This window comes from Argiope bruennichi, chromosome X1 (assembly GCF_947563725.1).
Source record: "Argiope bruennichi chromosome X1, qqArgBrue1.1, whole genome shotgun sequence".
NCBI classification, from domain to species: domain Eukaryota; kingdom Metazoa; phylum Arthropoda; class Arachnida; order Araneae; family Araneidae; genus Argiope; species Argiope bruennichi.
In genome coordinates, this window is record NC_079162.1 from 99,201,281 (window position 1) to 99,214,160 (window position 12,880).

Here is a 12,880-nt window from a genome sequence, read left to right on the forward strand (position 1 = left end):
AAAACGATAACGAAGAGCATATGTTCGATTCATTAACGTGAGAGTGAATATTTTATCTTTCGGTCATCCGCCGAAATCTTAAAGGATGGGAGAGAGCGAAAAACTGATATTTTGATAAGCCGTTTCCTATCCGAAGACTGGCAGCGGTTTTATTAATAGATCATCTAAAGATGTCAGATTCGACGAAGGTGGACAGGAGTGCTATCCAAACATTTCCTCGAACTGGTGCGTTGGCTGGCCATATAAAACCCTGGTCTTGTGCTCAGGGGAGCAGAGATTCGTGCCCCGGTTGTGCTCAGCTGTTCAGAACCGCACTCAGCTCGACAAGATGTCTCTTCTTCACGAGAAACAAGTCCGTGTGCTGAAGCTGTTTGAGCGCCTCAGCGTTGCAGCTTCTGGAGAGCACATCCCTGCTGACCAGATTGACCCCCGTCTGAGTCGAGTAGGTATCCTGCCCAACAGTGCCTTTTTCTCGTGCTTCTTGCCAGAGCATCTGAATGAAGCCAAGGATCTCATCGAAATCTTCTACGGTAAGCGTTCGTCTTTTCAATCAATATAGTCATCAATATAGATATTTTAATGATTCATCCAAATAATTAAGGCTAATTGTTAGTTTCAAGATAAAAATTTATAATTATTTGATTCCGTCATTAATTGTTTCAATGAGACTAATCTATATAGGCTAAACTGTTATATTTCCTGAACATACTCTGATGTGGTCGTAAAAATTGCATAATCCAATTAAAGAATTCTTGTGTAGTCGTAAAAATTGCATAATTCAATTAAAGAATTCTGGTGTAGTCGTAATAATTACATATTTCAGTTAAAGAATTATGGTTAATCTATATAGGTTAAACTGTTAAATTTCCTTAACATTCTACTGGTGTGGTCGTAATATTGACATATTTCGATTGAAGAATTCTCGTGTAGTTGTAATAATTACATATTTCAATTAAAGAATTATGGTGTGGGCGCAATAATTACATAATTCAATTAAAGAATTTTAAAAAAAATGGAATTCTAAAAAAAGTATGAATCGTGTATTTAAATAGGGTTTTTTTAAATGAAGTATTTGAAAAAATAATAATTTTAAGTTTTCTTAAAACAATATAACGAGTAGGTATATTTAATTGAATTTGTAAAATATATTAAATTAAAAAAGAGAAATCGGCTTTCATTCTCAATGAAGAAGAAAAGGCAATGCGTTATTAAAAATAATATCACGTTATTCCAAAATGCTTGTTTAAATCTAAATTTTTTATTTAAAAAAATGAATGATATTTAAAGTTGAGATGTAACGTATTTCAATATTTTCGAATAAAATATTAAGATTATTCATTCAGATATTTAAAAAGATTCCTCGAATTTCTCGCGCATCTAATGTTAATTATTCAGAAATTTGCTTACCTTTTTCTCTCTGCTTTCTTGTGTGAACAATTAGATATAAGAACTGAGTGTTCTACAAAGGTTTAAAGCTATAAATTTCAACTGTTTTTGAAGAAAATAAAAATTCTTGTCAAAATTAGAACTAAAAGACCATATGATTTAATAAATAAACAAAGGGGATCATGGCATTTGCTTTCTAAATTTAAAAGAGTAAGAAAATAATAAGCGATTCATTTCAATTTGTTATGAGAAAATATTTTTTTTTATATGTTCAATCATTTTCCTTCCATTCTTAACTTTTCTATCAAGAACAGAAAATAGTCTTTCTAGTCTTCATAGTCTTAATCTTAGAAAATAATCTAGGATTTTTTGCCTTTTTAATCACAAGATAATTTAGTTTCAAATTTTCAAGATTTATACACTTCCAGAATGCATAATTATACATAACTATAAATTGCGAATAATACTTAATGACACTTATAACTTTAATGTTCGGTGTTTGAATTTTTCATCTTAAGATGTCTTGGATTAGTTTATACTCTTTTCATAAGAATCGTTTAAAAACAAAAAACCTGTTTATAGCATCAATTCTTTTTATAAAAAGGGAATTCTCTTTATTTCAACAGGGGCCAAGGACTTCGATGACTTCATTCATCTAGCTGAGCAAGCTCGCACCTTCGTGAACTCCACTTTGTTTGCTTTCGCTGCCGAAGTCGCCATCTTGCATCGTGCTGACAGCCGAGGCATCATTGTTCCACCAATCCAGGAAATCTTCGCTGATAGGTTCGTTCCTGCTGACACACTCATCAGAGCTTTCTCTATCGCTACAACCAAGCCATCCGGAGATGAGGTATAATTACCAATCTCTGCTTCATCTCAGAAAACCAACTTTGAGATGAAAATTTTAAAGTAAATTACTATTTTAAATTCTGTTGTTAATGTATTTGTTTTTGTTGTTTTTTAAATTTTAGAGTGACGTTATCGTCGATGTCCACGAAACTGGTAACATTTTGGATCCCGAATACAAGCTTGCCTACTACAGAGAGGACATTGGTGTGAATGCCCATCACTGGCATTGGCATGTTGTCTACCCATCCGTGTATGATTCCGTTTTCTTCGGAAAGAAGAAGGACAGGACTGGAGAGCTTTTCTACTACATGCATCAACAGATGTGTGCTAGGTATACATTTATATTTTAGATATTCAGTAATTGTCGTTTTTCATTACATATAAAATTTCAGGCACTAAAAAGACACCATATAAAGATTTACTATAACGAAATTCTTTCTCTGTCTTTCAGATACGATTGCGAACGATTGTCCAACGGTTTGACCCGAATGGTTCCTTTCCACAACTTTGAAGAACCTTTGGAAGGTTATGCAGCTCATTTGACCCACATTGCCAGTGGACGTCACTATGCTCCTCGACCTGACGGTTTGGCTCTGCGCGATTTGAGACAAGTCGATGTCCAGGACATGCAGAGGTGGACTGAACGAATCTTGGAGGCCATCCATCTTGGCAAGGTTATCGATTCTCAAGGAAATGATATTCCTTTGGATGAAGAACATGGCGCTGATATTCTGGGCTCCCTCATTGAATCCAACCTTGAGTCCAAGAACAGGCAATTCTACGGCAATTTGCACAACTGGGGACACGTCATGATGGCTTACATTCATGATCCTGATGGTCGATTCAGGGTACGTTTGTCTCCAGTATAAACATTTCTACATATTTAATGTTGGCTTAGACAAAGCATCTTAAGTTTTGAACTCTTAGACTTATTTAATATAATATTATAACGATTAAAATTTTATAAATTCAAAGTAACTCTCTTTTGCTGAGAATTCCAAGCATTTCAAAGAATATTTACAATGCAGTTTATCATTATTATTAAAAGTACATTATATATATCTAAATGGGCTGAATATTAAAATTTTTGGATCTAAATGTATTAAGAAATTTTAATATTTTTCAGGAAACTCCAGGTGTTATGACTGACACTGCTACCAGTCTTAGGGATCCTATTTTCTACCGATTCCACAGATTCATTGACAACGTCTTCCAAGAATACAAGAAAACACTTCCAGTATATTCTAAGGATAATGTAAGTTTTTAGCTTTTCTATTGAAAATAATTAATCTACAGTTAATTGATGATATGGGTATCTTAACTCTTAAAATATTTCATAATAGAATAGCAACTTAACGTGGTTTTTTAAGAGTTAATCCAATAAAATTTTCTAAATAATATATGGAATTCTATATAGATTTTTAAGAATGTAATTAAAAGCAGTAATTATAAAAACTGACAGTAAATCAGAAGAAAAAAAATTCATACATCAATAAAGTTTAAAAAATATACCTGAAGAGTTTATCATATATTATAATATTCCTGGATATTTTCTTTATTTTACGTTCATAATTCTAGACTTCTGATTTGTAGTACTAGAAGAAATAAAAAAATCATACAGAATTTTCTAGTTTTAGACTTTCTACCTAAATCAGATATTTCATACTCATTTTAATAATGAAATGCATTTCCTCTACTTAGCTGAACTTCCAAGACATCCAGGTTACTGAAGTTAAGGTCAATGCTAAGATCCCCAATGTCATCCACACCTTCTTCAGGGAAGATGAATTGGAACTGAACCATTGCATGTACTTTGGAAGCCCAGGATCCGTTAGGGTAAGTTTTAATGTTCCATTATTTGGTAGGACAAGATTGTTTCAGATATATTACGATACTATAAATATTTAAAACGAGACTAAAAATTATGTCCTATGTCTTCAAGCTGCTCTGATTATTCGAATTAAATAAGAGATATATAAATTTGAGGTCAATTTTAATTGGTTTTTGAATTAAAATTCATTTTAAAAAAGGAAAAGTCAATAATATTTTAATTTTAGAAAACACTGTAATATAATTTTATTTTTATATATTTGCTAGTAACGTTTCCATTGAAGTCAATCAAATAAGCTATTTCTATATTTTCTAAGTTACTGCAATTTATAGATAATTTACTGCATTAATTTTCACAGCTCTGATTAACTTAATCAAAAATGTACAAATATTATTCTAATTTTATTTAAGTAATTAATCAAATGTAACTTCATTGTTCTTTTAAAACTTTCTTTCTTGAAACACGATTTCAATTTATTACATTGACCTTCATTGTTTAAAGTAATTTCTTTATATTTTTACAGGCAAGATATCACCATCTAGACCACGAATCTTTCTCTTACATCATCACCAGTGTTAACAACAGCAATGAAGAGAAGCAGGGAACAGTAAGAATCTTCTTGGCTCCTAAATATGATGAGTTGGGTAACATTATCCCATTGGATGACCAAAGGCGATTGTACATCGAAATGGACAAATTCCACGTTGACTGTAAGTTACTGTTTCTATTCGAATGCATATAAGCAATCAAATTCCCAAATCTATCAACTTGTTAATTTAAGTCATGAAAGAATTATCGTTTTCAATTCAAACATTAAACACCGTAATGAAGGGGCAATATTAAATTCATTAAACATTAATGGCATGGATAAATTTTATGTGCTAAATAAACAGCAAATCTTATTGGATAAATAAATTAAAAAAATCTCTTCATTTCATTAAACATGATGGCCAAATTAAACATTTCACTGATTTAATATTCACACATTATTTCACATGCTAATGCATGTTAAATTATTTACTTTCTTTTTGCAGTGCGTCCTGGCAAGAACACCATTGTGAGGAGTTCCACTGATTCCAGCGTTACTATCTCTTCCACATACACCTTCAAAGAACTGCTGCATGGTGAAGATTTTGACAACGACCGCTCTGAATTCTGCAGCTGCGGCTGGCCCCAACACTTGCTTGTCCCCAAAGGAAACGACAAGGGAATGACCTTCGATTTGTTTGTTATGATCTCTGACGGAGAAAAGGATAGGGTAAGCAATTTCTCTCCAGTTTTTTATTTCGTTTTATGATGAATAATTTAAAGGAAAAATTAAGTTTAGTAGTTTCGTAAAGTTCTTTTGAACAGAGAAGACTTCAAATCAATATAATCGAAGATCGGTTTTCGATTTATTATTGAAGTTTAGCATATAATTGAAATCCTTAATGATAAAATTACGTAGATGTAATTAAATGTCGAAAATAATTTTTGATCCACATAATTATTCCATCCAAAATGGAATTCCAGTTATTGAGTAAAAATTTATGCATTGATAACTGTTTAACCAGTTAACTGTTTTTGACGAGTATACTCGTCATGGAAAAGTACAACATTTTGCGTTATGACGAGATTATTCGTCAGGAGTAATAATTAGTTAGGAGACACAATTTAGATACACATTTTCCGAAGAGATCGAAACAATTAACTGGTTAAATGAAAGCTCAGAATAAATCAATCACAGTATTCCTTATTTTCAGATGCAAATTACTGCGAGTTTGAGGGTTTTACATAATTTCCTTGAGATTAATATTCTAAAGTTATGATCCACCATCCTTAAAAAAGCGATCAAGTAAATTATTAGGGTCGTCAAAACAATGATGTCAATTCCATCAATCAGATTCCTCAATACTTTTAAACAATATTAATTCGATAACTTCGATTTCAAATATTTCATTAGAATTTACTAAACATTTATATTAAAACGAAATTCTATTTGTTCATTAACTGGTGCAAGCTCATATGTAATTTTATAACCAAAGAAAAGTTACCGAAATGGATTTATTTTGAGAATTAAATGATTTTTTACATGTGATTAGGTACCACCAAGCGGAAGCAGCAAGAAGCTCTGCAACGATGCTCTCAGCTACTGCGGTGTCATGGATGAGAAATACCCAGACAAGAGAGCCATGGGTTATCCATTCGACCGCAAGATCACAGCTGAAACCCACGCCGAATTCCTCTCACCCAACATGCGTGTTTCCAACATCACTATCCGATTCCAAGATTAAGAGTTATGCAAGCTGCACTCAAAAACAAACTTATTCAATTATCAAACTATTTTTGGACTGACTTATCAAAAAAGACAAGAATCCTTTGTAAGATTATTTAAGAGACAATAAAAATGACCGACAGCTAAAGAAAGTTTGGTTCGTTCTTTACCAAATTCATAATATTTCAAATGTACATCTTGTTTTAGTCTATGTTAAATGTTTTCAATTCTCAAATTAAAAAAAAAAAAAAAAATCTTCAAATTTCAAAAACAATATAATTCTAATTTTTTATTATTTTAATCATTAACAATTACTTTTTATATACGGGATATACTTAAGTCATATTGTTATTTAAAATTTATTAGCTAAAATCATTTTCTATAGTTTTAAATTTAAGAACAGCAAAAATAAGAAGTATAAAATAAACATTGCAATCAATGTTTGCTTTTTTGCATAATTAAAAATAAAATAATTTTCAAAACTGATTTTAGCAATCTTCTGTCAGTTATAAATATTTTATGATTAGCATAATATTTTCTTAATTACAATAGATATCTGTTCTGAATCTGGAAAAGAAATAAAGCAACATATTTAATGAAAACTACAACAATAAAATGCTAATAAACAGTTTTTTGAATAATTATTTACGCCACTGTACTCATTTAAAATCTCTTACAGAATGTATTTTTTAAATTCTCCCTCGTGACTGAATACTGTATTTGTTTACAATATCATATAGAAGAAATTGTGAAGGAAATAATTGCTGTGATAATCATGTTATGAATTCACGATAATTCTAAATTCGAGAAAAGTTTACCTTCATGTGTTTTTAGCATGGCATATTTATATTCAAGATATCAACACACCCACATAATTGCAGGAAGTATTTTCTATCAATACAGTTGAATTCCACATTCTATCTTGCTTTATGCTTAAAGTACAGATATTTTTTCAGCTGTACAATGAAATTGCAGGTGAAAAACGGCGATTTGATGGAAGCAAATACATCGTATTTAACAAAGCGTAGTAATAATAAAATCTATATGAATGTAAAAGATTTATCCTCAGATTTGAAGCAATTTCTCTGATCACGGTATTAACTTCTTTGCTTATAGAAACAAAAAAATCGCATCCCAATTATTCCATATAATTTGGTGGGTTACATTATTAAGTCATTGAATACTAAAGTTTCTGACGTAAAATAACCCCGAAGGCTAAATTTTTTATCAAGCAATAAGAAATATTAAATAAAAAAACTGCTATCGTCATTCTTATATGAATTGCATATAAAAAGCCATAGACTCTCCTATACAATGATGTATATAATTACAGAATTTTTTTTTTTTTAATCTTTAAAAGACAAACTTCATTCAAATACATTTAAATGTCAAGTTTAATGCAAAAATAAATGTTCGAATCGATACGAGTTATATAAATAAATAAATATAATTCACATGTCCAAGTTTTAATAATATAAGCTTTTATAATTATTCACAAATGTTGCATTTAAATAATTTAAAATCATACGCGATTTAATTCATAAGGAATAAATAAATCGCCAATTTACCAGAGCGGAGACAAAAGGGCAAGTTCAATCGATCGTTTTGGAATGCTCAGCAGTATTGTGCTTGGACAGGTGAAACGGATTCCGTCGTATTAAAACCTTACAATAGAGCTTGCATGTTAGTTACTAGATTTAAATAACTTATCCGCTGGCGATCGAAGATTTAAAGAAAAATATGTTACATTTCCGATTCAATTAATTGTAATGCTATTCAAAAAAATCATGAAACTAAGTATGAAAATCTAAAGTAGAGTGTTCTATATGTATGAGCTAAAAATATTACAAATTATAATAAATAACATTAAAAAAAATTTCTTCATGGCGATATGTCTCAAAATAAAAATTACTCTATTAACTATTACAGTATTCCGTTACATAAAGTTTACACCGGATGTTCTGTGTGAGAAACAAATGTCTGAAATGAGTTCATTCTTTTAATAAAAGTGAATGAGTAATGAGAAGATCATAACAATTTAAAGTAATTTCTGTACGAAAAAAAAACATTTAAATGAAATACACATTCTTTACTTTTTAACAGAAAAAAAAGTGAGAATTGTTTATATCAAGATTTAAAAATCATTTACGAAAATGTCATTTTTCTATCAGAATTAAACTAAAATGTATTAAAAAATTATGCTCGATATTAAATTCAAACGTCAAATTTCACTAAAACGTCAGTAAAATGAATTTTATTGACGTTTAATTTTACTCCATTTTATTCAAATTACGTGATTTTTTCCTTTAAACTCACAAATATCAATTTAGTGGAATTTGGGATCAATTTGTACATTTTTTTAAAAATAATGAAAGTGAAAAAAAAAAAAAAAATCAATTTCTAAAATATCACATAGATTTTTGAAAAAAAAATTTTTTTTTTCTTCAAAATTAATTCAGATATTCAAAATCGGATACTTAATTTTTCTAATCTCAATATATGTTAATAATAATATTTTAAAAATTGTTTGGTGAACAAATATTGAAAATTGAATGAGAAAAAGCATTACAATAATGAATTAATTTGTAAAGAAAATTTCAAATTTTTAAACTTTAAATTTCTTAACAGGAAATATCTTTTTTAAAATTTAAATTTCTGTATAGATTTTATCCAAGCGCAGCAAATTTTGGTAAATCGATAATAAATAAATAATAATAATAAATTTGGGTTTGCTATATAAAAATCTTACAGAAGATTGCTAGTTGTCGAATCGCCGGAAGGCTTTATCCGGAAATACGGGAGACACAGAGACAACCCATGCAAGTGATACAATTTTGGCATTATAACTGACTAAGTTTTTTTACACCTTATATTAGTGATCCTCCTCTTTTTTTTCATTTGATCAAATATTTAAACCATAATCTTGGTTTGTTTGTCACAATTTTAACCCTTTATTCGGTACATCCTTTGATACTTACTTACAAAAAAAAATAATTCAAAAAATATAAATTCACATATTTTCCGAAAATCCCATTATTTTTTCCCCTTTTCTTAAGTGATAGATTGTATTGTTAAATCGATTGAATTCAGAACACAACAGGGTAAAGTTGTGTATCATAAAAAATTTAAGAGAAAAATAATGTATCACTAGGACTAAAATTTCATCATTGTCTGACGAAGTTTGATAGACTTTGAAGTTATAATCAAGAATATACTAGTTAGAGAATCAACCTTGCCTAGCAATAAAAGCAGAAATTAGAAAATTTAACACATACTCATAAGGATACATTCCTGAAACGGTACAACTCAATTCTATAAATATTACTTAATTTCCTAATTCAAAATGGCTAATTTTTATGTATATGTTATATTAAGAAATTCTATGACTGAAGTGACTTGAAGGCCGAGGTATGCCAGATATTTACATTAAAACATTTTACAAATTAATTCCTTACTTGAAAATTCAGGTTTATGTCTTCTAGCAAGTTGCAATCAAACACTACATGTTTCTTTTCTAGATCTCTGAAAAAAAAAGTTTTAACAAATAATCTTTTAAAACTTAAAAAGTTGCAAACTTCTGGGAAGTTTAAACTACATATTTTCATATTTAATTCAGTTAATGTATTTTATGAGAGGATTTCGAAATGAATCAATCTATTTCAACTTAGAAGAAAATTATTTTAAAATAAGCGAATTAAAAGTTTCAGTATGCATAGTATAACCCAAAGATAAAAATTCTTAAAATCAATGAGCTTCAAATTTATAATTTGAGACGATATTAGTGGCAACCCCATTTAAATATGAAAAATTAGTAATATGATCCATAAATAATATGTCTGAATTTAAAAAATACATGAAATTACAACATTACAACACAATATTTCATAAAACAGCTTTAATACATCTATTTTATAAAGAATATGTAAACAGAAATCAATTGCAGAGCATAAAATAAACGGAGAAAAGAATATTTTCTGCACTTAACATGAAAAATGAGCATATGTATGGAAAATACATAAGTTAGAAACATACAACAGTTCTGTGCATAAGCAGACAAGTGCAATGACATCAAATAGAAACAAATAGGACCAAGAAGTTTTCAAATATGAAAAAGATTGAATTCAAATGCTGATAAACATTTTATTATTGTTATACGATAGAAATCAATAGCTACTTGCAGTATAAGTAGCACAACTCAAGTGTTTTTAAATCAAATAAACTACAAGTATATAAGTTAATTATCTTAAGATTATAGAAACTTCTTGACCCTAGTTTTACACATAACAATATTCGCTTCAATTACAAAAGAAAAAAATCATTTTACAACATCATTGATTTCACTGGTGTGAAGGAGCATTATAACAACAGGAATATTCAATAAAATACTTTTAAACTTCCAATTTCACCAACAAGGGTACAACCATATAGTTATCCTTTATTTATATCTGTCAAATATTATATTAGTTCTCTTGACTAGACATGATTACAGTAAATAAAATAGAGAAAAACCAGGTGCTTTAAATACTTATACATAATTGTTGGAGAAAATGAAAAATGTATCATGATCTAAGTAGATGAAGCAAATAAAATATACAGTTTAAAAATTCTTACACTTTATATTTGTAAGTTTTAAACTGCATAAATTAAATCTTTAATAAAATGAAAAGGTTATGGAAAGAATCCTGAAAAGTTCTTTATGCTTATTTGTATTCAAAACAGGCACATGAAAACGTTTAACACACACATAATATATCTACTTTATATGCACCATAATTTACAACGTATATAGTTCTTCCAGAGCCTTAACAATACAATACATTCAAAACACTAAATACATCAAGTGTTATATCTGTAACGACTTACTTTTTGTGGAAAAAATTAAAACAATACTTACAAAACAAATATATAAATAAATGACATATACTAGATTTGATATTAGCAAAACAATCTGAAGATTCAGCTGTAAAACATTCATGATACTTAAAACTGCGATTTTATATCTACATATAAAAAGCTACAAACCTTCTACTCTAAAATGCAGCTTGATTCATTTCTATATATGTTTGTTTTAATGAAAAAAGCAATTGCAATTGATAAATTATTGTCAAACACAGAAATACGTCTTTAATCTGTATAATATTAATAACATGACAAGACACATGAATATACAAAATACTTAAAATTACGCCCATTCTGGAATAATCTTATATAAAAGAACATTAATAAGACGAAAAAATGCAAAATTAAAGAGCATGCGTTCTTGCACTATAATAGATTTTGGAGCAAAAGAAAAAAAAAATCATTAGGTTGGAGAGAATTATAACAAAAAAAAAAAATTATACCAGAAAGTAACTTAGTGGTTTTTAAAGCTACTTTTGCTCGAAATTCGTTTATATTTTAGAATTCGAGGTGAAAATTTTTCATCAATCTATAAAACAAAAAACCAGCATAATCTTTAAGAAACAGTCAACGGAAATTAACTTCTGCCCCCCCCTCCAAAAAAAATCCTTCAGATTCCACAGGATATACAGTACCATTCATCTAAGACATTTCATATATTCAGATCCATGATAATCAAATATTATTCGATAATATAGTATTTTCCCAAAATATTGAGTAATTTTAAGGTATTTTTTTTTACTATGCAACACAAACCATTATAATTAATTTACAAACACTTACACAATCATTAAAGATGCAAATATCTATCAAATGAATATCTACGATACATTTTCCTATTGTAATATGACTTTAAACATGTTGCACACACAGAATAATAACAAAGGTCAACAAAAATGGTAGAGCTGAAGAAGAGGTAACAAAGATGTAATAATAATAATAAAAAATTGACTTTTTAAGAGCAGTAATTGGGGAGAAGGTAGGTCTCCTCTAGTGGCCATGCATTTGCAGGGCATATAAAAGTGGTTATTTTTTATAAGAAATAAATGGAAAAAAATCGAAAGAAAACAAATAATTTGCCTTTGGAAATAAAAATGAGAATCAGAATTGACAGAAGCAAAATTTTCATTATCCATAACTACTTTCAAACAAAATATTTAAAATGGTAGCAATCACTCACAAAGGTTAAAAGAATTTAATTTTAAAATGAGTTCTAAGTTTTGGTAATAGGTGGCTTATGCAAATGTGAATTAACAAGAGTATATGATTGTAAGTCGTTAAAGATCTACTCTTGTTTCTCAGAAAGAAAGGAATATCACAGAGTAAAACATTTAGTCCTTTACAGTCTAATAAATGCTCAATGTTTTCTCTTTAACCCCCTCAAATAAAATTTTGTAAGTTGATACTTCACAATCCCAGAAAAGCATGAATTTATTTTCAGATGTTTTGATTGCAAAAAGTTTTCAACATAAATTTTACTTTTAAAGAATGATAAATTATCAAAGGACATCATTTATTTTATAATATGCATAACATTAAGAAGGATATCCCTTTAAAAAGTACAATTCTATTTTAGAATCAAACTAAGAGAACTGGCCAAGTTTGTTATGAACTGTAATTAATAGCAGAATAAAAAGTTTTGAATAATTTAATTTCGTGTT

At 28.8% G+C, this 12,880-nt stretch overlaps 1 protein-coding gene across 1 annotated transcript; it reads left to right on the top strand.

Annotated features, from left to right (window-relative positions):
- Positions 1-257: 257 nt before the first annotated feature.
- Positions 258-6,472, top strand: LOC129958554 (hemocyanin A chain-like). The gene is made up of 9 exons (XM_056071099.1): positions 258-530; positions 2,013-2,236; positions 2,358-2,566; positions 2,687-3,083; positions 3,362-3,490; positions 3,937-4,071; positions 4,590-4,776; positions 5,101-5,324; positions 6,148-6,472. The coding sequence occupies exons 1-9, from the start codon at positions 329-331 to the stop codon at positions 6,337-6,339; spliced, it is 1,899 nt and encodes a 632-aa protein (XP_055927074.1). The 5' UTR covers positions 258-328; the 3' UTR covers positions 6,340-6,472.
- Positions 6,473-12,880: the final 6,408 nt, after the last annotated feature.

Excerpts from the sequence above, each read along its gene's own strand:
- LOC129958554 (XM_056071099.1), top strand. The coding sequence starts at position 329 with ATGTCTCTTCTTCACGAGAAACAAGTCCGTGTGCTGAAGCTGTTTGAG. Across the intron at positions 531-2,012 it reads TCTCATCGAAATCTTCTACG|GGGCCAAGGACTTCGATGAC; the intron begins GTAAGCGTTCGT and ends TTATTTCAACAG. Across the intron at positions 2,567-2,686 it reads CATCAACAGATGTGTGCTAG|ATACGATTGCGAACGATTGT; the intron begins GTATACATTTAT and ends TCTGTCTTTCAG.